Source organism: Oncorhynchus masou, chromosome 30 (genome assembly GCF_036934945.1).
Source record: "Oncorhynchus masou masou isolate Uvic2021 chromosome 30, UVic_Omas_1.1, whole genome shotgun sequence".
Classification (NCBI taxonomy): Eukaryota; Metazoa; Chordata; class Actinopteri; order Salmoniformes; family Salmonidae; genus Oncorhynchus; species Oncorhynchus masou.
In genome coordinates, this window is record NC_088241.1 from 3,303,266 (window position 1) to 3,329,315 (window position 26,050).

General features: G+C 47.0%; 1 protein-coding gene across 1 annotated transcript in view; it reads right to left on the minus strand.

The window, feature by feature from the left end:
* Window positions 1–26,050, minus strand: part of LOC135521806 (integrin alpha-10-like) — a 98,757-nt gene that overhangs the window by 51,082 nt on the left and 21,625 nt on the right. Inside the window, exons 3-7 of the mRNA XM_064947542.1 lie at window positions 25,486–25,595; window positions 25,254–25,342; window positions 19,878–19,992; window positions 19,573–19,700; window positions 18,805–18,953 (exon numbers count right to left, since the gene is read on the minus strand). Coding sequence (XP_064803614.1) covers window positions 18,805–18,953; window positions 19,573–19,700; window positions 19,878–19,992; window positions 25,254–25,342; window positions 25,486–25,595 — 591 coding nt within the window. The remainder of the gene's footprint in view (window positions 1–18,804; window positions 18,954–19,572; window positions 19,701–19,877; window positions 19,993–25,253; window positions 25,343–25,485; window positions 25,596–26,050) is intronic.

Below are 26,050 nucleotides of genomic sequence, written 5' to 3' on the forward strand. Positions count from 1 at the left end.
ACAGAGAAGGTAACCTAAAAAGACCAGCAGAGAGAGACAGAGTGAAGAGAAAGGACAGGAACAGACATAACAAGACATGACACAGATAGCCTATCCAGGTTTGATTAATCATTATCATTGATTAATTCAATTTGCTTTTGCAAATTCATTCATGTCCAACTTTCACAGTACTGTCCTGTACTTACGATTCATTCATCTATAAATAGATTAAAAGCGTCTTTGCAGCTTCCAATATATTCCAAAACCAAACTTTGGAAAATTAGGAAAAACATTTTTCCTTTCAAAATGTTCTAATAATGTGCAAGCTACCAGAGGTAGTCCCCACTCGCCCGCTAACTAGTGAACCTCCACCCGCAAATGGATTGATCTCTGATCTCATCAGCGATACCAACCCTAATTATGCCATTAGTGGAAAAGCAGACAACAACGCTTTCCAAAATCAACCATCGGGCACAGGCCTCGTAAAGGTTCTCTCCAGTCTAGCCCTGATGTCTTGCCACCCAAGAATGGCATCTGTCCAATACCGCAGTGCACAGCTGAAGCATGAGCAGGTAATGGGAGACATAAAGGGACAGGTGGAGAGAACCAGGAAAACAATGACAAATGCCAAAAAGGGAAAAATTCTGCTAGCTATGGAACTGCACTTGAAAACTGAACAATTAAATGTAATTGCAAAAACGTATGACGATGAACAAGCACAAACTCTTCAACAAAATCGTCTTCTACAGGAACAAAATCATATGCTACAGGAATAACTTGATTTAGCCTAAACTAAATACAATGATGTTCACGCCAGACTAGATAAATCTGAAGAGTTATCTAGAAACAGGAGCACTTGATAACATGCATGCAGTTTAGTTAAACCTTACTCAAAGTAACACGGTTCTACTCAAAGCACTGCAGACCAAAGACGATCAGTTAATGAACACAATGACAAAGTTGGATGGCAAATCAGCAGAACTCATTCAGGTCGCTGACCAAATGAATGATGAGAGAACTCAGGTGATGAAGATGGAAATATTGATTTCTAAGCAAGTGGAGAAAATCTCATCACTGAATCTCTCGCTCCGTACTCAAGACCTCTATCTGCAAGCCATGACAGATAAGTTTGAGCCCGGAAGGAGCAAGTGTGACACTCACATGTTCAAAATCAGTACTCTCAGCGCTCAAGTGGACTCTGCAATGCAGCAGAATAACACCCTTAGGTACCATCTGGAGGAAGTTCAGAATGGTCACGCTCTACAGCGTGACTACGAAACCAAGCAAACGGAGCCCTGTACTCACAAGAGTATGATAATGATAGGTTTCAGACATTGCCTCCCTCATGTGCCCCTCAGTCTTCTCCTCTTGGCCATTCGGCACTGAGTAATATTGCGCCTCTTGGCCAGCAACAACAAGGTTTGGCTTCTACTCTTGGCCTTTCGGCCCCAATCTCTCCACAGGATGAAGCCAACCCTTTCCGCCCGCTTGGCGCAGAATACCTTGACAAACTCATCAAGAATTTCCCCACCTTTGACCCCGTTCCAGGTCAGCCAAACGATACTGAGACGTTCCTAGCTGACATTGAGGACTCGTTGGATGGCTACCCGAACGCTACAGGTTCTGACAGGGTTTACCTGTTGAAGCGAATGTGGAATAGACACGTGACAAGGTTCATTCGTCTACAACAGCAACACGTGCTAAATGACTACACTAAACTTGCCACAGCTTTGAAATTAGAATTCAGTGGTTCTGCGACTCGCAAACACGATCGCTTACTGGCTAACACTGTCAAACAAGCTCGGAACGAACACCCACAAGCTTACTATCATAGGCTTCGTTCAGCTTACTTTGGCCTACTCACTGAAACAGGCATGGTAGTCCTGTTACCTTTTAAACAAATGTCACAAGGACTAGACAGGGAATTACCGGACACAGGGTCCGCAGGAATTAACACCCATAGCAAGGACGTTAAAATTAAAATTTCTCCCGCTCTCACTCGAGACCCTATCCAGGGCCCGCTTGATCAAGAAACAAGCCCCCGGGCTTTGTCTATAGACTCTGATACAAAGGTTGCGAAGAAAAAAGTCAAACGCTTCATTAAAGCCAAGCCCACTCAAAATCGGAAAAGTCTATCTGCTTCCACCTTGAACAGAAATGACACATCACGTCGTTGCGAACGACCACTACACTTTGTGGGGAATATGTCCACTAACCACAAATCTAAAGGGCAATACCTGGAAACAGTCCTGGAGGACTGCTTAATTTGTCATGAGCTAATTGATTCGGGTGCGACAATATCACTCATCTCTCAAACATTGTTTGATAATCTCAAAATGGCTTTGAAGCCAACTAAAGGTTGGTTAAAAGTGGAACGATGCGACACTACACTTCGAGGGGTCACTCAGACTACCTCGCCTCTCACATTGAGAGTCATGCTGAAACTACACTTCAAGGACGTATTGCTCGTTCACCCTGTGTATGAAACTGTAACCCTGCTACTTGGAGCAGACTTGATGGATCGGTTACTCCCATTAATGGATTGGAAAACCAACCAGGTATGGTCACAGGCCACCATGCCTCCTCCACTGACCACACTGTCTTCCCCTAACGCTATCTGCAACGCAGTCATTCACGAGGGGTATCTGTCGAAAGCACCCCTTGGGAAAAAAATGTTTAAAAACCTCTTGGGGCAGAATCCGATCCAAGGAGACATTACGATATCTCGACACATTCCATCAGCCAACTTGATTGACCATTCTTTTCATGATTTCGAGCCAGCTGTCTCTGTGAATACGCAACTTCCCTCCTCCTTGCAGTCGTGCAATACGGTAGTTGAGATTAACTCCTCTTGCCCTTCGGACACTTCCGCAAGCACTGCAGCCGTCTCAGCAAGAAAAACATTGATGCGCAGAGTATACTCTGCTTCTGATGACACACCATCCACTTTGTTGGGGACTGTCACCCCTTACAATGATACTAATGGCATCAGTCCAGCAACTGACCCGATGACTCCCACTGGTGAAACACTTTGCGATATCACAGACCGATATCCTCGTCTCAGTTCGCAGGTACTGAAGAGGTTGCTCCACGCGGACGCGATGGTGACTGACAGACCTCGACAGCCACTGAGCGTTTTGAAGCACAAACACCAGGAGATTTGGTTGAAAGGTTACAGCCATCCTCATAACAACGCGGCCGCTGAGAACTCGTACATAGGGTCCAACTTTTTCGTTTGCTCCTCAGACACCAACACCACCCGCTGGTGGGGGGGTCCGGAGACACAAAGATAGGGAATAGTAGCCCAGACCCATGATGAGCCTCATTGAGGCCGGTGGGGAGGGGGGGGGTCGAGACTACGGACAACAACGTACGAGGCCGCCAGAGCATAAATCAAATCTAGTTGTAAACTCCCCTATGAGAACAGTGAGGAGCAGACAGGCCCCTAGACGGGGATTATCTTAGAACACATCTAAGATAGTACTGAGGTGTGCCACACTGGTCGTAAAGGAAGTCCAGTGGACTTGTCCACCTCCAAAACAAATGGCAACAATAATCATTCCTTGCCATGTGTAGGTTCAACTACAATACAACTAGTAAAAGGCTCCAATCATGTGTTCCAGTAGTATAATATTTCAGAATAAATCGGTAGGATAACTGGTCCCTTTGAGCACCAGTACCAATACCAGCGACAGTCAGTCTAGCTACAATCAGTAAGAAGGTTAGAGATCTAACCAATCAAATTACCCTTGACAACAGCGGCGTAGGAGTCACTCCGAGTGCAACACGTGGAAGGGAATCTCCAGTGCACTCTTCCAATGGTTAACACACGTCACTAATAAATAGAATCCGCCATTCAGGAGGAAAATAATTTGAATCATTAACCATGATCACACCACGTACGACTGGTCTAATACTTAGAGTACTTCCGTCGTGAGGTTAGCTCCTCCGTGGATAACGTAGCTATGAAATAGACTTCGTACCTATTACCACTACAATAGTGGAAGACACAGTGACTTGTAGTAAAAACTACTACAGACTCCCTCGACACCAATTCTGACTGACCTCCAGGCATTGACCTGAAAATTACCTGACTACGTCAGACTCATTCTGAACAAGTTGTAATCTGCCAGGATACTTGGTTTTCCTCCCTTGACATGTGCGCTTGTGTAAGCATAAACGCACATGCACAACGGAACATCCAATTAGGATTTATGCTAGGATCACTTAAGGGTCAGAGCAAAATACCAGCCTTAGTAAAGTTGAACATTTACTTCTAGGCCTTTAACTCTACAGCACTCACCAGTTTTCTTCCCAGAAGTCCATAGGTCATCCCTGTAGACTGCCCAAAAACTAGTGCCTGACAGCTGTAAACTTATTATATAGTTATCAACTTAGGATAGTGCCTAAGCAACACACCAAGTTATAAAACCCTAGATATGGCATTAGAGACAATGAGACAATGCCATAATATATAGAATACAGTCCAATTAGATGATTTTTGTGTGAGAAATATATTTTGTATATCTTTTGTTTATGCTTTCATTCCTTTTCGGTTCAGTTCCTTTGACACTTAGGAAGTGATAGAGCCATAAACAAAGTCCTCATACAACCATCACTTAGTGCCACAACACCGCTCATTGGGGCATGAATGTAATTATCTATATTTCACGAGTGTGTGTGCGTTGTTAACATCTGCCTAAGTTACTGCCCAGATCTTCCAGTCTGGACGACAACCAGACTACGGGTCCGGAACGGCGACCCCAAATCTGGACACCCACGGCCCATCCTTGTGGCGGCATGCCCCTCTGTCAGGGAGCCTACCAGGTAAACCACCAGAGGGCAGGGGACCGCAACGGCGATCACCAACCATGACATCCCCTGGCCCTCCCTGGGGTACTTTGCAGCTTCCAGGGAACCTACCAAGGTACATCACTAGAAGGGACCGCAACGGTGATCACCAACCATGACATCCCCTGGCCCTCCCTGGGGTACTTTGCAGCTTCCAGGGAACCTACCAAGGTACATCACTAGAAGGGACCGCAACGGCGATCACCAACCGGACATCAACAGCCACCCTTGTAGTGAACTGCTCCACTTTCAGAGAAGCCTACCAAGTTCAACCACCAGAGGGGACTGCAACGATGATCTACAAACAGGACATCACGTGTTCATGATTTTATGTTGATTTGTAACTTGCAGGGCAAACAAGATCCAAACCACCAGGGGGGTATGTCATGACGCTGGCCTCTTTGGGTATAGCAAGCCCCATCCTCCTCTCTTTGCCTCCCCCTTGCCTCCTTCAACTAGGTTGCTGTGGTCAGAGAGACGTCGTAAATTCCTGAGGATCTCCTCATGGACACACAGTATAGGCAGAGTAAATTCTTATAGAGAACAAAGCAATTTCTTCCACCTCACAGAACTTGAGGTACGAACAAATTTTATGTTCCGGAGAAAGTATAAAAGATCGGTGAAGAATCCAGCTACAAACTGGTCCATTTGTCACAACTTGGGGAAGCTCAGGGGAGACGGTGTGGCCACATTACCATAACGCTGTTTATATATTAGCCTCAGATATGAGGTTTACATCTAATTGTTGTAAAAGATAAATGAGTGAGTATGATACTGTTTGTAAAATTGTGTAATATGATTTTGGACTGTTTAATGAAGGAAAACTCAAAAAGGGGATTGGATGGAGTTAACTAAATCAGAGGACCGCACATGAGCCCAGTTATGGTCAGGCTACCTGGGACAGCCCTTTTCTGCCTTCAGAATAAAACTCCCACTCAGGTTTTCGATCAGCAGACCGAGCTTACCTCAATTACAAGATGGCTAAAGGTTGCAGACCATGTTTCTCTTAATCACAGGAATACAAAGGTTGTAGACCATTGTTGAATCTTTTAACCATACCACGTGGTTAAACTCTTAGACTATCGACACAGACAGAATAAGAACAAGTCTGTGATATTAATTACTAGTCTGCAGCTAAGAATTCGGTATCATTGAACGCGAAGAACGACAACCGCTGAAACATCCATTCTATAACGAAATGAATGAATGCCACTCTGAACTAGTGGTTAGAGTGTTGGACTAGTAACCGAAAGGTTGCAAGTTCAAATCCCCGAGCTGACAAGGTACAAATCTGTCGTTCTGCCCCTGAACAGACCCACTGTTCCTAGGCTGTCATTGAAAATAAGAATTTGTTCTTAACTGACTTGCCTGGTTAAATAAAGGTAAATTAAAATAAACTATAACCACAAGAGAGAGAGATGGACAATTCTACAAAATAAATGAACTTTTCACCAGCGATCAAGACGACACACTGAGCGTAAATATATATATTGATTGCAATTGTTCCCGAATGAGTGAGCGTTCATGTGTAAAGGATTAGCATTTCAATTGTTATAATTATCACTCTGTAGTGACTTCTTAGTGGAGCCCCACTTCCCCTTTTGTCTAACAAGCCGCCATGCTGGTTCAGGCCACTAGGGCACATTCTCATTTCATGTAACCACATTTCCCTTGTTTGTTTATGCATTTCTGTGAATTACTTAGTTAGTAATAAATAAATGATTTAAGACAATTGATGTATGGATGACTCATCAGTCTTCAGTTAATGATAGTAAAGACACAACATTAGTCACATGCTCCAAATACAACAGGTGTAGACCTTACAGTAAATTGCTTACTTACAAGCCCCAAACTAACAATGCAGTTTCAAAAAGATACGGATAAGAAAGTGGAGCCGGTTTGAGAGCTTCAAGAGGGTAGTGTACAGAGGGTAGTGTACAGAGGGTAGTGTACAGAGGGTAGTGTACAGAGGGTAGTGTACAGAAGGTAGTGCGTATGGTCCAGTACATCATTGGGGCCCATATACCTCTATACCAGGCGGTGTCAAAGGAAGGTCCTAAAAATTGTCAAAGACCCCAGCCACCCCAGTCACAGACTGTTCTCTCTACTACCACATGGCAAGTGGTACTGGAGCGCCAAGTATAGGACCAAAAGACTTCTCAACAGCTTTTACCCCCATAAGACTCCTGAACAGGTAATCAAATGGCTACCCGGAATATTTGCATTGTCCCCCCCACGCTGCTACTACTCTCTGTTTATTATCTATGCATAGTCACTTTAACTATACATTCACGTACATATTATCTCAATTAGCCTGACTAACTGGTGCCCCCAGACATTGATTCTGTACCGGTACCACCTGTCCTGTATACAACCTCGCTACTGTTATTTTCACTGTCATTTTACTGTTTTATTTTTATTTTGTATTTCTTTACTTATCTATTGTTTACCTAATACCTATTTTTTACTTAAAAATTGCACTGTTGGTTAGAGCTTGTAAGTAAGCATTTCACTGTACAACACCTGTTGTATTCGGCGCACATGACAAATAGACGTTGATTTGATTTGACTCATCGTCCACACTACGTAAAGTGCTTCACAGACCTCGACTTCTACACAGAGAGCGGGAGAGAGGAGGAAGAAAGAGAGAGGGGAGAGAAAGGTGGGCGAAGGAGAGGAGAGGGAAGAGAAAGAGAAAAAGAGTGTGGTGTCAGGAAAATAACCTCACACTCAACGTCAACAAAACTAAGGAGATGATTGTGGACTTCAGGAAACAGCAGAGGGAACACCCCCCTATCCACATCGATGGAACAGTAGTGGAGAGAGTAGCAAGTTTTAAGTTCCTCGGCATACACATCACAGACAAACTGAATTGGTCCACTCACACAGACAGCATCGTGAAGAAGGCGCAGCAGCGCCTCTTCAACCTCAGGAGGCTGAAGAAATTCGGCTTGTCACCAAAAGCACTCACAAACTTCTACAGATGCACAATCGAGAGCATCCTGGCGGGCTGTATCACCGCCTGGTACGGCAACTGCTCCGCCCTCAACCGTAAGGCTCTCCAGAGGGTAGTGAGGTCTGCACAATGCATCATCGGGGGCAAACTACCTGCCCTCCAGGACACCTACACCACCCGATGTTACAGGAAGGCCATAAAGATCATCAAGGACATCAACCAACCGAGCCAGCCACTTTAATAATGGGAATTGATGGGAAATGATGTAAATATATCACTAGCCACTTTAAACAATGCTACCTTATATAATGTTACTTACCCTACATTATTCATCTCATATGCATACGTATATACTGTACTCTATATCATCGACTGCATCCTTATGTAATACATGTATCACTAGCCACTTTAACTATGCCACTTTGTTTACATACTCATCTCATATGTATATACTGTACTCGATACCATCTACTGTATCTTGCCTATGCTGCTCTGTACCATCACTCATTCATATATCCTTATGTACATATTCTTTATCCCCTTACTGTGTATAAGACAGTAGTTTAGGAATTGTTAGTTAGATTACTTGTTGGTTATTACTGCATTGTCGGAAATAGAAGCACAAGCATTTCGCTACACTCGCATTAACATCTGCTAACCATGTGTATGTGACAAATAATATTTGATTTGATTTGATTTGAGATGAGAGAACAAGTGAATGAGCAGGAAAGACAGAACAGAGAAAGAGAAAAAGAGAGATGTGTCACGCCCTGATCTGTTTCACCTGTCCTTGTGCTTATCTCCACCTCCTCCAGATGTCGCCCATCTTTCCCATTATCCCTTGGGTACTTACATCTGTGTTTCCTGTCTGTCTGTGCCAGTTCGTTTTGCCTGTTTAAACCTACCAGCGTTGTCCCTTGCTCCTGTCTTTGCTATAGTCCCTGTTTTCTAGTTTCCCGGTTTTGACCTTTCCTGCCTGACCTGACCCTGAGCCCACCTGCCATCCTGTACCTTTGCTTCTACTCTGGATTACTGCCCTCTGGCTGACCAGACCCTGAGCCTGCTGTCCTGTACCTTTACCTCTACTCTGGATTACTGCCCTCTGGCTGACCTGACCCTGAGCCTGCTGTCCTGTACCTTTACCTCTACTCTGGATTACTGCCCTCTGGCTGACCTGACCCTGAGCCTGCTGTCCTGTACCTTTACCTCTACTCTGGATTACTGCCCTCTGCCTGACCTGACCCTGAGCCTGCTGTCCTGTACCTTTACCTCTACTCTGGATTACTGCCCTCTGGCTGACCTGACCCTGAGCCTGCCTACCGTCCTGTACCTTTACCTCTACTCTGGATTACTGCCCTCTGCCTGACCTGACCCTGATCCTGCTGTCCTGTACCTTTACCTCTACTCTGGATTACTGCCCTCTGGCTGACCTGACCCTGAGCCTGCCTACCGTCCTGTACCTTTACCTCTACTCTGGATTACTGCCCTCTGGCTGACCTGACCCTGAGCCTGCTGTCCTGTACCTTTGCCTCTACTCTGGATTACTGCCCTCTGGCTGACCTGACCCTGAGCCTGCTGTCCTGTACCTTTGCCTCTACTCTAGATTACTGCCCTCTGGCTGACCTGACCCTGAGCCTGCCTACCGTCCTGTACCTTTACCTCTACTCTAGATTACTGCCCTCTGGCTGACCTGACCCTGAGCCTGCCTACCGTCCTGTACCTTTACCTCTACTCTGGATTACTGCCCTCTGGCTGACCTGACCCTGAGCCTGCTGTCCTGTACCTTTGCCTCTACTCTGGATTACTGCCCTCTGGCTGACCTGACCCTGAGCCTGCTGTCCTGTACCTTTGCCTCTACTCTAGATTACTGCCCTCTGGCTGACCTGACCCTGAGCCTGCTGTCCTGTACCTTTACCTCTACTCTAGATTACTGCCCTCTGGCTGACCTGATCCTGAGCCTGCTGTCCTGTACCTTTGCCTCTACTTTAGATTACTGCCCTCTGGCTGACCTGACCCTGAGCCTGCTGTCCTGTACCTTTACCTCTACTCTGGATTACTGCCCTCTGGCTGACCTGACCCTGAGCCTGCTGTCCTGTACCTTTACCTCTACTCTGGATTACTGCCCTCTGGCTGACCTGACCCTGAGCCTGCCTACCGTCCTGTACCTTTACCTCTACTCTGGATTACTGCCCTCTGGCTGACCTGACCCTGAGCCTGCTGTCCTGTACCTTTGCCTCTACTCTGGATTACTGCCCTCTGGCTGACCTGATCCTGAGCCTGCTGTCCTGTACCTTTGCCTCTACTTTAGATTACTGCCCTCTGGCTGACCTGACCCTGAGCCTGCTGTCCTGTACCTTTACCTCTAATCTGGATTACTGCCCTCTGCCTGACCTGACCCTGAGCCTGCTGTCCTGTACCTTTACCTCTACTCTGGATTACTGCCCTCTGGCTGACCTGACCCTGAGCCTGCCTACCGTCCTGTACCTTTACCTCTACTCTGGATTACTGCCCTCTGCCTGACCTGACCCTGAGCCTGCTGTCCTGTACCTTTACCTCTACTCTGGATTACTGCCCTCTGGCTGACCTGACCCTGAGCCTGCTGTCCTGTACCTTTACCTCTACTCTGGATTACTGCCCTCTGGCTGACCTGACCCTGAGCCTGCTGTCCTGTACCTTTGCCTCTACTCTGGATTACTGCCCTCTGGCTGACCTGACCCTGAGCCTGCTGTCCTGTACCTTTGCCTCTACTCTAGATTACTGCCCTCTGGCTGACCTGACCCTGAGCCTGCCTACCGTCCTGTACCTTTACCTCTACTCTAGATTACTGCCCTCTGGCTGACCTGACCCTGAGCCTGCCTACCGTCCTGTACCTTTACCTCTACTCTGGATTACTGCCCTCTGGCTGACCTGACCCTGAGCCTGCTGTCCTGTACCTTTGCCTCTACTCTGGATTACTGCCCTCTGGCTGACCTGACCCTGAGCCTGCTGTCCTGTACCTTTGCCTCTACTCTAGATTACTGCCCTCTGGCTGACCTGACCCTGAGCCTGCTGTCCTGTACCTTTACCTCTACTCTAGATTACTGCCCTCTGGCTGACCTGATCCTGAGCCTGCTGTCCTGTACCTTTGCCTCTACTTTAGATTACTGCCCTCTGGCTGACCTGACCCTGAGCCTGCTGTCCTGTACCTTTACCTCTACTCTGGATTACTGCCCTCTGGCTGACCTGACCCTGAGCCTGCTGTCCTGTACCTTTACCTCTACTCTGGATTACTGCCCTCTGGCTGACCTGACCCTGAGCCTGCTGTCCTGTACCTTTACCTCTAATCTGGATTACTGCCCTCTGCCTGACCTGACCCTGAGCCTGCTGTCCTGTACCTTTACCTCTACTCTGGATTACTGCCCTCTGGCTGACCTGACCCTGAGCCTGCCTACCGTCCTGTACCTTTACCTCTACTCTGGATTACTGCCCTCTGCCTGACCTGACCCTGAGCCTGCTGTCCTGTACCTTTACCTCTACTCTGGATTACTGCCCTCTGGCTGACCTGACCCTGAGCCTGCCTACCGTCCTGTACCTTTACCTCTACTCTGGATTACTGCCCTCTGGCTGACCTGACCCTGAGCCTGCTGTCCTGTACCTTTGCCTCTACTCTGGATTACTGCCCTCTGGCTGACCTGACCCTGAGCCTGCTGTCCTGTACCTTTGCCTCTACTCTAGATTACTGCCCTCTGGCTGACCTGACCCTGAGCCTGCCTACCGTCCTGTACCTTTACCTCTACTCTAGATTACTGCCCTCTGGCTGACCTGACCCTGAGCCTGCCTACCGTCCTGTACCTTTACCTCTACTCTGGATTACTGCCCTCTGGCTGACCTGACCCTGAGCCTGCTGTCCTGTACCTTTGCCTCTACTCTGGATTACTGCCCTCTGGCTGACCTGATCCTGAGCCTGCTGTCCTGTACCTTTGCCTCTACTTTAGATTACTGCCCTCTGGCTGACCTGACCCTGAGCCTGCTGTCCTGTACCTTTACCTCTACTCTGGATTACTGCCCTCTGGCTGACCTGACCCTGAGCCTGCTGTCCTGTACCTTTACCTCTACTCTGGATTACTGCCCTCTGGCTGACCTGACCCTGAGCCTGCTGTCCTGTACCTTTACCTCTACTCTGGATTACTGCCCTCTGGCTGACCTGACCCTGAGCCTGCTGTCCTGTACCTTTACCTCTACTCTGGATTACTGCCCTCTGGCTGACCTGACCCTGAGCCTGCTGTCCTGTACCTTTACCTCTAATCTGGATTACTGCCCTCTGCCTGACCTGACCCTGAGCCTGCGGTCCTGTACCTTTACCTCTACTCTGGATTACTGCCCTCTGGCTGACCTGACCCTGAGCCTGCCTACCGTCCTGTACCTTTACCTCTACTCTGGATTACTGCCCTCTGCCTGACCTGACCCTGAGCCTGCTGTCCTGTACCTTTACCTCTACTCTGGATTACTGCCCTCTGGCTGACCTGACCCTGAGCCTGCCTACCGTCCTGTACCTTTACCTCTACTCTGGATTACTGCCCTCTGGCTGACCTGACCCTGAGCCTGCTGTCCTGTACCTTTGCCTCTACTCTGGATTACTGCCCTCTGGCTGACCTGACCCTGAGCCTGCTGTCCTGTACCTTTGCCTCTACTCTAGATTACTGCCCTCTGGCTGACCTGACCCTGAGCCTGCCTACCGTCCTGTACCTTTACCTCTACTCTAGATTACTGCCCTCTGGCTGACCTGACCCTGAGCCTGCCTACCGTCCTGTACCTTTACCTCTACTCTGGATTACTGCCCTCTGGCTGACCTGACCCTGAGCCTGCTGTCCTGTACCTTTGCCTCTACTCTGGATTACTGCCCTCTGGCTGACCTGACCCTGAGCCTGCTGTCCTGTACCTTTGCCTCTACTCTAGATTACTGCCCTCTGGCTGACCTGACCCTGAGCCTGCTGTCCTGTACCTTTACCTCTACTCTAGATTACTGCCCTCTGGCTGACCTGATCCTGAGCCTGCTGTCCTGTACCTTTACCTCTACTCTGGATTACTGCCCTCTGGCTGACCTGACCCTGAGCCTGCTGTCCTGTACCTTTACCTCTACTCTGGATTACTGCCCTCTGGCTGACCTGACCCTGAGCCTGCTGTCCTGTACCTTTACCTCTACTCTGGATTACTGCCCTCTGGCTGACCTGACCCTGAGCCTGCTGTCCTGTACCTTTACCTCTACTCTGGATTACTGCCCTCTGGCTGACCTGACCCTGAGCCTGCTGTCCTGTACCTTTACCTCTACTCTGGATTACTGCCCTCTGGCTGACCTGACCCTGAGCCTGCTGTCCTGTACCTTTACCTCTACTCTGGATTACTGCCCTCTGGCTGACCTGGCCCTGAGCCTGCTGTCCTGTACCTTTACCTCTACTCTGGATTACTGACCTCTGGCTGACCTGACCCTGAGCCTGCCTACCGTCCTGTACCTTACACCCTCTCTGGATTATTGACCCCTGCCTGCCTTGACCTGTCGTTTGCCTGCACAGTTGAAAGAATAAACTTTTGTTTCTTCAACACTGTCTTCACCTGGCTCATACCTTGAAACATGGTACGATGAGAGATGAGAGAACAAGTGATTGAGCAGGAAAGACAGAACAGAGAAAGAGAGGAGCAAAGGAATGTGGGTACAAAAGGAATACAGAAAGGTAGAGAAGAAAAAGGGAGAGGGAGGATAGAGGAGAGAAAGAGAGGGAGGGAGAGGATAGATGAGAGAAAGAGAGCGAGAGGGAGGATAGAGGAGAGAAAGAGAGGGAGGGAGAGGATAGAGGAGAGAAAGAGAGGGAGAGGGAGGATAGAGGAGAGAAAGAGAGGGAGGGAGAGGATAGAGGAGAGAAAGAGAGGGAGGGAGAGGATAGATGAGAGAAAGAGAGGGAGAGGGAGGATAGAGGAGAGAAAGAGAGGGAGGGAGAGGAGAGAAAGAGAGGGAGGATAGGAGAGAAAGAGAGGGAGGGAGAGGATAGAGGAGAGAAAGAGAGGGAGGGAGAGGAGAGAAAGAGAGGGAGGATAGGAGAGAAAGAGAGGGAGGGAGAGGATAGAGGAGAGAAAGAGAGGGAGGGAGAGGATAGAGGAGAGAAAGAGAGAGAGGTAAGATTAGGGTAGAGTTAGTATACACAGAGTTTCCCTACATCTAAAATAAACAGCCGCTAGAAGAAGATAATATATCATGTAGAGTGATCCTCAGAGTTAAATAACACAGTTGGGAAAAACAGAAATTGAGAGGGAGAGTGACAAAGACGTGTGTGTGATCGCTTCCAAGAACTGTTTATGAAACAGATTGGGTGCGATACGGATAGTGACACAGACCCTGATAAATCCCCTAAAATAACAAATAACCATAGGCGTAATCAGGCCAGACTTGACCATATATGAGTTAGACAGACAGGCAGTCAAACAGTCCGACAGGCAGGCAGTCAGACAGGCAGGCAGTCAGACAGACAGGCAGTCCGACAGCCAATTAGACAGTCAGTCAGACAGACAGTCCGACAGTCAGTCAGTCAGTCAGTCAGTCAGTCACAGTCAATCAGACAGTCAGTCTAGTCATTAAATACAGTTGGTCATTTCCTTTTAAAGTACAGATCTACCACATCACTGGTGTTACCATGACACACAACCTAACCTAAACACAAAGGATGTGCAGCGACAACACACACACACAAACACACTTGTACACATACAAGTACACACATGCACACACACGTACACACAAACATATAACCACACCCTGTTTGTCTGGTGGTGACCTGTTTTGACCACTGGACATTTAGTGGGTAGAGTCTGCTAGCACTTACACACACACACACAATGCCTAGTGCAGCCAGTGTTAGTGAACTCAGTCATTTTCAGGCATAACTCTGGACCAAGCTAAATATAAAGTATGTGGTGAACCCGCAAGAAACGGTCTGGTTAAAAACAACCGTTTCCCTGCACAGCCTGCTAATTATACAGCCAGCCAGAGACAAGAGGAGAAAGGGAGGAGAGAGAAAGGAGAGTGAGAGAGAAAGGGTGGAGATGAGAGAGGAGAAGAAAGGGAGGAGAGAGAGGAGAAGAGAGGGAGGAGAGAGAGATGAGAAAAGAGGGAGGAGAGAGGAGAGGAGATGAGAGGAGAGGGGAGAGAGGAGAAGAGAGGGATGAGAGAGAGAAGAAAGCACAAGAGGATAGATGGAGGAAAGGAGGATGTAGTAGAAGAAAGGAAAAAGAGAGGGAAGGAAAAGTAACATAAGGGGAGGTTGTGAAGAGGAGAGATGACTAAAGATAAACATTCTAGAACACTAGTGGAGCAAGAGAGAAAACACTTTGAAAAACAGTTTAAAGCAGGACACATAAAGCAGGAATAAACCAGCAATTACTGTGCTGCCACTTGACCAATTAAAGAGAGCAGAGAGACCAGGGGCTATGGACATACAGCAAGAAAGAGACACGGATAAAGTCATAAATAAAAGAATAGTGTGAAATCCACTAGTAAAAAGAGGTGGGTAAGAGCCCAGCTCTGATGTGGCTGAGAGACTGTGTGAAATACAGGGGGATAAAACTGGGGTAAAGAGAAAGTGAAGGAGGGGGAGAAATGAGAGAAAGAGAGGGACATATGTGAGAACAGACTGTGGAAGGAGAGAAGAGAGAATGAGAGAAAGAGATGAAGGGAAGAGAAAGGAGGGGGAGGAGCTAGATGAGAGAGTGGTGTTAATTGGGAGGTCTGGTTGTACTTACACTTTTATTGTCAGGAGTGTGGTCAAGACACAACGCGTGTGTGTGTGTGTGTGTGTGTGTGTGTGTGTGTGTGTGTGTGTGTGTGTGTGTGTGTGTGTGTGTGGTCATGACACAACATGAGTGTGTGTGTGTGTTTGTGTGTGTGTGTGTGTGTGTGTGGTCATGACACAGCATGAGTGTGTGTGTGTGTGGTCATGACACAGCATGAGTGTGTGTGTGTCACATGGTAAAATGTGTATGACACAGTGAGAGGCAGTAGACTGGTTTACTCTCCTATATCACTCATTTAGCCTCTATGTGTCTTATACTGCTCCCTGTGTGTGTGTGTGTGTGTGTGTGTGTGTGTGTGTGTGTGTGTGTGTGTGTGTGTGTGTGTGTGTGTGTGTGTGTGTGTGTGTGTGTGTGTGTGTGTGTGTGTGTGTGTGTGTGTGCGCGTACGTGTGAGTGTGTGTCACGTCTCTCTAGCGTTCGAGGGCGCCAGGCGGCCCATCATTACGCACACCTGTCACCACCGTTACGCGCCTCGGCGCTTCATGGGACTCACCTGGACCCTCCCCTTTATCTGTCACTTCCTCAGTTTCTTCCACTTGTCTGCATTAATGTTGTTTTGCTCCCCTTGTCCAGATGCTGTTTTGTTTCACTCCCTGTACTTTCTTCTTGTCTCCCAGCATCTGACCTCACAGTGTGAGTGTGTGCGTCTGTGTGTGTTCTCTGCGATGGCGTATCCAGTGATGTTTCTCTTCTCACACTCCTCCAGAGTGTGCATGTGACTGTGTGCATGTTTGTACAGCTGCAGTGGCTGTAGGAGCTAAGGAGGCTGTACTACAGTGGCCACACCTGCAGCTTTGCTGACCCAGCAACAGCCAACCCCGTCAGTCTTCCTACCAATGCCAGCTCTGGTATCTTTTCATCTGTGTGTGTTTGAATCGTACAAGAAGTCCAAGAAGTCCAAGAAGTCCAAGAAGTCCAAGACAGACAGACAGACAGACAGACAGACAGACAGACAGACAGACAGACAGACAGACAGACAGGTTCTATGACCGTTTCGACCCAGCACTCATAAACAAGGGTTAATACCAATGTCCCCTCTAAACTGCGTGCAGTGCGCATGCACAGCTCCCCCTGGACCGTGCAGAATAAATATCAGAGCACGCAGAGGCATGAGATTGAAATTCAATCAACTTTCTAGAGTTTTCCGTTAGTTAACACTATCAACGTTTCCCTTTACTGTGAAAATTGTGATCGAATCAACGCAATGTTAGCCACTTTCAATACAACATCACAAAACAAAACTAACTATGAACTAAGAGATGTTGTTGTATTCGGAATGCATCGGAGTAGGATTCTATTGCATTAACAGGCACGACTCAGGCCCATACTCTACACAGACCGGTGCGCTATGACCAATCAGAGGTGCAGTAGGCCTATATGCAAATAGACCATTGCCATATATGGGTCTATGCGTTTCACTTTGAACTGGACTGTTTGTACATCATGAGCAGTCGTCAGTAGATGTTCTTGTTTTGAGATCAAAGTGAGAGCTACACGTGTGCACATTTCTACATTTGTTCATATCCTTTGCTAGTTAGTGAGTTATTAACCAAGTTATATAAAATCTGTTGTCAGCAATAGGGGAGTGGTTGCTTCCCACAAGAGCACAAAATGTATGCATTTCTAGACATCTTTGAAAATCGGTGTTGTATTTTTAAATAGGCTTGAATAAGCTAAGTAGCCATTAGGCAGAGGCTAGTATATTTGTCATGCCCTGACCATAGGGAGCCCTTGGTTCTCTATGGTGTTGTAGGTCAGCTTGTGACTAGGGGGGTGTAGTTTTTCCTATTTCTATGTTGGTGAGCTTGGTATGGTTCCCAATTAGAGGCAACTGATTATCGTTGTCTCTAATTGGGGATCATACTTAAGTTCTCTATTGTTCCCACCTGGGTTGTGGGATATTGTTTGTGTGAGTGTGTTTGGGCACTACGACTTCACGTTCCTTGTAAGTTTTGTTGTTTTGTTTCTAGTTTCACTTTGTATTAAAAAGATGTGGAACTCAATTCATACTGCGCCTTGGTCCGCTCATTTTGAAGAACGTGACATTCTCTGTAATAATTGTGTGGGAATAATAATGCATATTATTTTGTCAAGTGGTCTCTTGCATCAAACAACACAACAACATTTTCAGTCACCTTGTCTGAAGGACAAGTGGATAAACAGGTTAATGTCAAGCCCTGCAGGTTTTTTCAAAAGTCTCATAGAATGTAGGCCTACATTGAGCACCACACATCGGATGCTACTGTAAGCTGAATGATAGAACAGCAATTTCCATGTTAAAATGTTATGGGATGCATTTTCTCCATTGTTTTTGATAGTAGACCACTCTGATAGGCCGACATTATGATCAAATAGTCACAGTAGCCTACTTGACCACTGTTAAAACGAACTTAAAACGGGTACAGCCTCAGTGTTCACAGTAAACGCATGCCGGAAGTTGCACAGAATTTTCCCATTCAACTTTGCGCTCAGCTGACCTGAAATTTGCTCAGTGATGAAAAACATTGGTTAATAGTATTAGTGAAAGAAAGCTGTCTGTTTTACGTAGAGGTGGTGTGGATGAAAGGTCATGACAGTCTACAGGGGTGGTGCCTGTATTTCCAGTCAGCGCCTTTAAACTGCCTTTAAACTGATTTTAAACTGCTTTTAAACTTTCCATTGACTTCTCTTTAAACTGCCCTTCTCACATCCTGACCATTTACCTTTAAATGTGCTGGAAAACAGGAACTCCACAATTACCTGCCGTGTGTGTGTGTGTGTGTGTGTGTGTGTGTGTGTGTGTGTGTGTGTGTGTGTGTGTGTGTGTGTGTGTGTGTGTGTGTGTGTGTGTGTGTGTGTGTGTGTGAGAGTAAGAATGAAAGCCGTGGTGTATAGAGTACGGGTGTGTGTGAGTGAGAATGAAAGCCGTGGTGTGTAGAGTACGGGTGTGGTACACTATATGCGTATGAGATTAATAAAGGAGGAATGTGATTTTCATAGGATAACTTTTATGGTGTGAGATATCAGGTGTCCATATTAGACAGCTGTTTGTTATGTTTTGACCTATGACCCCTCTATACCCCTCAGCCTCAGCTGGATTCCATGTTCCACAGAGAAGAAAAGAATAAGGAAATATTTGACATTGTTAAAGGGCAGAGTGAGTTATGATTGAGACATTGACCAGCCAATGAGAATGGCTTATGAATGATTGACAGACGTACCAGCCCATGTGGATGGCGTATGCTGTGCGTGTCTCCCGCCCCTCCTGTCGGCTGATGTTCTTAGCCGCTTCAACCACCTCCTGTGTTGTCTGGTAGTCTCTCAGTGACCACTCATGGACCGCAACCTCACCGTACTGCAAAACCCCCACCTGAACACAACCATGGTCATGGTAGAAACAAAACCACACACATAATTGTGTCTAGCTGTCTTTCCAATTAAGTTAAGCATACAGTGGGATATCCACAGATAGAACATGACCCCATGTTCCCCCTGTCCTCTACTTGTCCCCATCTCCCTCTCCAATCCTCAACCTAAACCTCTACCCCTCTGCTACTGACCCCCTCCAAAACCCCTATTCCCCCTCTCCTCTAATCTTCCCCCTCTCCCCCTCCTCTTCTCCCTTTCCTTCTCATCTCCCATCCTCCCCTAACTTCTACCCCACTGCTACTTCTTCTCCCCTCATGTTTCCTCTCCCCTCATGTTCCCTCTCCCCTCATGTTCCCTCTCCCCCATGTTTAGGTCAGCTCTTGTGCCATTGCATAAGTCCATCCATTCATTCTCATCCGATCACTACAACGTGTTGTGTTTCAGTGTAAAGGACTGGCTTGTCTAGTTGACTGAGACTCAACCAACAGAATCCCTAGGATTTCATCACAGAAATGTACAGACGCACACACACACACACACACACACACACACACACACACACACACACACACACACACACACACACACACACACACACACACACACACACACAATCTTACCTGCATCTGTTCTGGGCTGATATGGAACTTGCTGAGGATGTTACTGAGGAAGTTCTGGACTTCATACCAGGGATAGATACTATTGGAGCCATCCAGAACGATCACTATGTCCATGTATGTTGCACATCCTGGACAGAAAACATATTATTGGATCCATAAGGTGAGAGTACTAAGGACACACATAACCCCCAAAACCCCATGAAATGAACTCTACTGAGTCATTACCATTCAGCTGTGATGTGTGCTCGCTCGGGTTTATAAATGCAACCCACTCTTTGTGTGTGTGTGTGTGTGTGTGCAGTTACTCTGTGCTGTAGGGGCGATGGTCTCTCTAGGTTCCAGGTCGTCGCTGACAGAAGCACAAATCCCCGTACTGAAGACTGACGTACCACACTCCTGAGACCACAGGGGCGCACACGCCTGGAAAACACACACACACACACACACACACACACACACACACACACACACACACACACACTGCTTTAAGTGAACCTGTAAAGGTAACATAATGTACACAAGTGTCATATGGTCCTAGCTAGCACTGATTTATTGGTGAGAGTGAGAAGCACAAGACAAGGACAGAGTTGACTTCTCCACTGGGATGTTGGTCAGGTCTGCTACTGAACACACCAATAAACACCAGCAGGCTAGGTGGAGGAGAGGCAGACCCAGATAGAGAAAGAGGGTGGGAGACTGAGAGAGAGGGGGGGGGTTACCGTACCCTAATTGTCAAACAAAAAAAGGCAAAGTCTTCTCATGTTTTGTTGATTTCAAAAAGCTTTTGACTCAATTCGGCATGAGGGTCTGCTATACAAATTGATGAAGTGTTGTTTTGGGCGAAAAACATACAACATTATAAAATCCATGTACACAAACAACAAGCGTAATGTTAAAATTGGTGAAAACACACACATTTCTTTCCACAGGGCCGTGGGGTGAGACAGGAATGCAGCTTGAGCTCCACCCTCTTCAACATACACTACCGTTCAAAAGTTTGGGGTCACTTAGAAATGTCATTGTTTTTGAAAGAAAAGCAATATTTTGTCAATTCAAATATCATAAAATTGATCCAAAATACAGTGTTGTAAATGACTTTTGTAGCTGTAAATGGCCGATTTTTTATGGAATATCTACATAGGCGTACAGAGGCCCATTATCAGCAACTATCACTCCTGTGTTCCAATGGCACGTTGTGCTAGCTAATCCAAGTTTATAATTTTAAAAGGCTAATTGATAATTAGAAAACCCTTTTGCAATTATGTTAGAACATCTGAAAACTGTTTTCCTGATTAAAGAAACAATAAAACTGGCCTTCTTTAGACTGGTTGAGTATCTGGAGCATCAGCATTTGTGGGTTTGATTACAGGCTCAAAATGGCCAGAAACAAAGAACATCCTTCTGAAACTCGTCAGTCTATTCTTGTTCTGAAGAATGAAGGCTATTCCATGCGAGAAATTTCCAAGAAACTGAAGATCTTGTACAACTCTGTTTACTACTCCCTTCACAGAACAGCGCAAACTGGCTCTAACCAGAATAGAAAGAGGAGTGGGAGGCCCCGGTTCACAAATGAGCAAGAGGACAAGTACAGTAGAGTGTCAAGTTTGAGAAACAGATGCCTCACAAGACCTCAACTGGCAGCTTCCTTAAATAGTAACTGCAAAACACCAGTCTCAACGTTAACAGTGAAGAGGCGACTCCGGGATGCTGACCTTCTAGGAAAAATTACTCTCAAAATCAAGAAATGAGCCGTTAAATTCTACAACCACCTAAAAGGAAGTGATTCCCAAACCTTTGATTACAAAGCCACCACCTACAGAGAGATGTACCTGGAGAAGAGTCCCCTAAGCAAACTGGTCCTGGGGCTCTGTTCACAAACACAAAACAGACCCCACAGAGCCCCAGGACAGCAACAAAATCTCAAGAAAACAAAAAGATAATTACTTGATACATTGGAAAGAATCAACAAAAAAACAGAGCAAACTAGAATGCTATTTGGTCCTAAACAGAGAGTACACAGCGGCAGAATACCTGACCACTGTGACTGACACAAACTTAAGGAAAGCTTTGACTATGTACAGACTCAGGGAGCATAGCTTTGCTATTGAGAAAGGCCACCGTAGGCAGACCTGGCTCTCAAGAAAAGACAGGCTATGTGCACACTGCCCACAAATTGAGGTGGAAACTGAGCTGCACTTCCAAACCTCATGCCAAATGTATGACCATAGAGAGACATATTTCCCTCAGACTATAGAGACCCACAAAGAATTTGAAAACAACTCTAATTTTGATAAACTTCCACATCTATTGGGTGAAATACCACAGTCTGAAGAAAAGGGCAAACAGTGAAAAACAAACACCATCGTAAATGCATATTTAAGTTGATTTATTTCCCCTTTTGTACTTTAATTATTTGCACATCGCTACAACACGGTATATAGCCATTTGAACTTTTTTTATTGTTTATTTCACTTTTGTTTATTATACATTTCACTTGCTTTGTCAATGTAAACATATGTTTCCCATACAAATAAAGCTCTTTGAAATGAAATTTAATTGAGGGGGGAGCTAAGACAAAAAGGGGAGGGACAGAGAGAGGGGGACTGAGAAAGAGAGAGAAAATAGAGAGAGAGAGGGGAACTGAGAGCGAGAGAGATAGAGAGAGAAAGAGAAAGGGGGAACTGAGAGAGAGTGCGATAGAGAGAGAGAAAATGAAAGAGAGAGAGAAAGACAGACAGACAGAGAACCAGAGAGAGAGACGGGGGCCTGAAAGAGAAAGAGAGAGAGTCAGAGAGAGAGAAGGGAGACAGAGAGAGAGATGTGGGGAGAGGGAGAGCGAGAGAGTGAAAGAGAGATGAGGAGAACAATTGGGTATAAGCGAGGGGGGGTATGTCATGGAAAAGCATATAATTGGGGTTTGAGAACAGATTAAATGAAAGAGAGGGAGAAGAGAGAGAGCATGAGGGATGGGGTGAAGAAGTTGTTGACATGGTGGCAGTTTTCATGAGTATTGTAGCAGAGCTGGAACGCACCAGACCAATAAAGCCATTTAATCCCAATTCAAATCAAATTAAAGTTTATTTGTCACGTGCGCCGAATACAACAGGTACAGTGAAATGCTTACTTACAGGCTCTAACCAATGGTGCGGGAAAAAGGTATGTGTGTGTGTGTGTGTGTGTGTGTGTGTGTGTGTGTGTGTGTGTGTGTGTGTGTGTGTGTGTGTGTGTGTGTGTGTGTGTGTGTGTGTGTGTGTGTGTGTAGGTAAGTAGGGAAATAAAACAACAGTAAAAAGAGATTTGAAAAAAGAGTAGCAAGGCTATATACAGACACCTGTTAGTCAGGCTTATTGAGGTAGTATGTACATGTAGGTATCGTTAAAGTGACTATGCATATATGATGAACAGAGAGTAGCAGAAGCGTAAAAAGAGGGGTTGGCGGGTGGTGGAACACAATGCAGATAGCCTGGTTAGCCAATGTGCGGGAGCAATGGTTGGTCGGGCCAATTTAGGTAGTATGTACATGAATGTATAGTTAAAGTGACTATGCATATAAGATAAACAGAGAGTAGCAGCAGCGTAAAAGAGGGGTTGGGGGGGCACACAATGCAAATAGTCTGGGTAACCATTTGGTTACCTGTTCAGGAGTCTTATGGCTTGGGGGTAAAAACTGTTGAGAAGCCTTTTTGTCCTAGACTTGGCACTCCGGTACCACTTGCCATGCGGTAGTAGAGAGAACAGTCTATGACTGGGGTGGCTGGGGTCTTTGACCATTTTTTGGGGCCTTCCTCTGACACTGCCTGGTGTAGAGGTCCTGGATGGCAGGCAGCTTAGCCCCAGTGATGTACTGGGCCGTACGCACTACCCTCTGAAGTGCCTTGTGGTTGGAGGCCGAGCAGTTGCCATACCAGGCAGTGATGCAACCGGTCAGGATGCTCTCGATGTTGCAGCTGTGGAACCTTTTGTGGATCTCAGGACCCATGACAAATCTTTTTCGTTTCCTGAGGGGGAATAGGCTTTGCCATGCCCTCTTCAGGACTGTCTTCGTGTGTTTGGACCAATCTAGTTTGTTGTTGATGTGGACACCAAGGAACTTGAAGCTCTCAACCTGCTCCACTACAGCCCTGTCGATGAGAATGTCCTCCTTTTCCTGTAGTCCACAATCATCTCCTTAGTCTTGGTTGCGTTGAGAGATAGGTTGTTATTCTGGCACCACCCGGCTAGGTCTCTGACCTCCTCCCTATAGGCTGTCTCGTCATTGTCGGTGATCAGGCCTACCACTGTTGTGTCGTCAGCAAACTTAATGATGGTGTTGGAGTGGTGCCTGGCCATGCAGTCGTGGGTGAACAGGGAGTGCAGGAGGGAACTGAGCACGCACCCCTGGGGAACTCCAGTGTCGAGGATCAGCGTGGCAGATGTGTTGCTACCTACCCTCACCACATGGGGGCGGCCCATCAGGAAGTCCAGGATCCAGTTGCAGAGGGAGGTGTTTAGTCCCAGGATCCTTAGCTTGGTGATGAGCTTTGAGGGTACTATGGTGTTGAACGCTGAGCTGTAGTCAATTATCAGCATTCAATTGTAGTGAATGAGGTGAGGCAGAAGAGTCACATAACAATATTGATGTCTTCAAAGCATACTATTTATTTGGCTTTAAAACCAAAGAGAGAGGAAGGGAAAGGAGGAGTGTGGGGAGAGAGGAGAGCTAAGATAAAAGGAACAACATTCATACACACTAGGAGACTAAATAAAAATGAAAAGAGTGAAGGGGGGAGGGATGAGAGAGAAAACATGACCCTGTCATTACCAAAGGCACCAGCACAGCTACAGTACAGACACAGAGACAGAGAGAGACCGAGGGAGGGATGGTGAGAGAGGGATGAGAGAAAGGAAAGAAGGAGAGGAGGGCGAGAGCTGCTATGGCTTTTGGTAGGCCTGTCATTACAAAGGGCCGGAGCTGCATTCCGATCCTGTTTTAGACCCTACCACAGGGGTTCAAATACACACACGCGCAAAAACAGGGTGCGCTGGCCCTGGCATTAGTGAACTGTGTTTGACTCTGCACCTAGAGTAGCTGCAAACTGCTGGCAGACACACACACACACAGGAGTGGCTGCTTGCTGGCACAGCCACCCAGTAATCCCTCTGTAACCATAGAGATTTGGAGATACCTGGATCAGAAGACTCTGCTAGGACAACGTGGCCCAGAGTGTGTGTGTGTGTGTGTGTGTGTGTGTGTGTGTGTGTGTGTGTGTGTGTGTGTGTGTGTGTGTGTGTGTGTGTGTGTGTGTGTGTGTGTGTGTGTGTGTGTGTGTGTGTGTGTGTGTGTGTGTGTGTGTGTGTGTGTGTGTGTGTGTGTGTGTGTGTGCGCTTGAATGTATGGTAAGAAAAGCTGCCCTATAATGAGGGGGGATTCTGAACACACACAGACATGGCATCTAATGTTAATTCCTTCTAAACATGGCCACCCCCAGCTGACTCATTGAAAATTCCATACCAAACAAACACACCACCTCCTACTCTCACCCCCACCACATCCCTCCAGGACTGACTCAGTTCCTACAGCCATATTTAACCCAGGATCAAACACATGTTGTCTGCAAGACTCAAGACCATGTTACCCCACTGACTCAATCAATTCCTCAATCAATCAGTCAACCATTCAGCCAATGGGACAGAGAACGTACCAGGAATCCATCAGGTGAGTCTGGACTGAGGGTCATTCCTAGATGAGAGTTCTTCAGGTTTCTAGATACATTCTGTAACGTGCTCTCACCTGAGACAGAGAGGGAGGAGAGAGATGGTTTACTGACATTACCTAGTGGCTGAGCTATGGTCAGTTTAGTGTTTCTCCTCCTAATGGTTAAGATTAGGATCAGCGGAGGGTAAGCTGATCCTAAATCTGTGGTTGTCTCTCACCTAGGTTGGTTTTGGTGCAGTTGGAGCTCCTCTCCTCTCCCACGATGCATTTGTACACGTCTCCTGTCCTGGTATTGGAAGGTCCATCCCAAGGAGCACCAACCAGCATCCTGCATCACAATCACACACACAGCCAATCAGGTAAGAGGATTTTATCAATGCATCCTACTACAGAAACACTAATTGATAGCCTGGAGGGCGGCAGGTAGCCTGGAGGACGGCAGGTATCTTGGAGGGCGGCAGGTAGCCTGGAGGACGGCAGGTAGCCTGGAGGGCGGCAGGTAGCCTGGAGGGCGGCAGGTAGCCTGGAGGGCGGCAGGTAGCCTGGAGGGCGGCAGGTATCTTGGAGGGCGGCAGGTAGCCTGGAGGGCGGCAGGTAGCCTGGAGGGCGGCAGGTAGCCTGGAGGACGGCAAGTAGCCTGGAGGACGGCAGGTAGCCTGGAGGACGGCAGGTAGCCTGGAGGACGGCAGGTAGCCTGGAGGGCAGCAGGTAGCCTGGAGGGCAGCAGGTAGCCTGCCATTGAACAAGGCAGTGAACCCTACTCGCTCCAGGGTCGCCATTAAT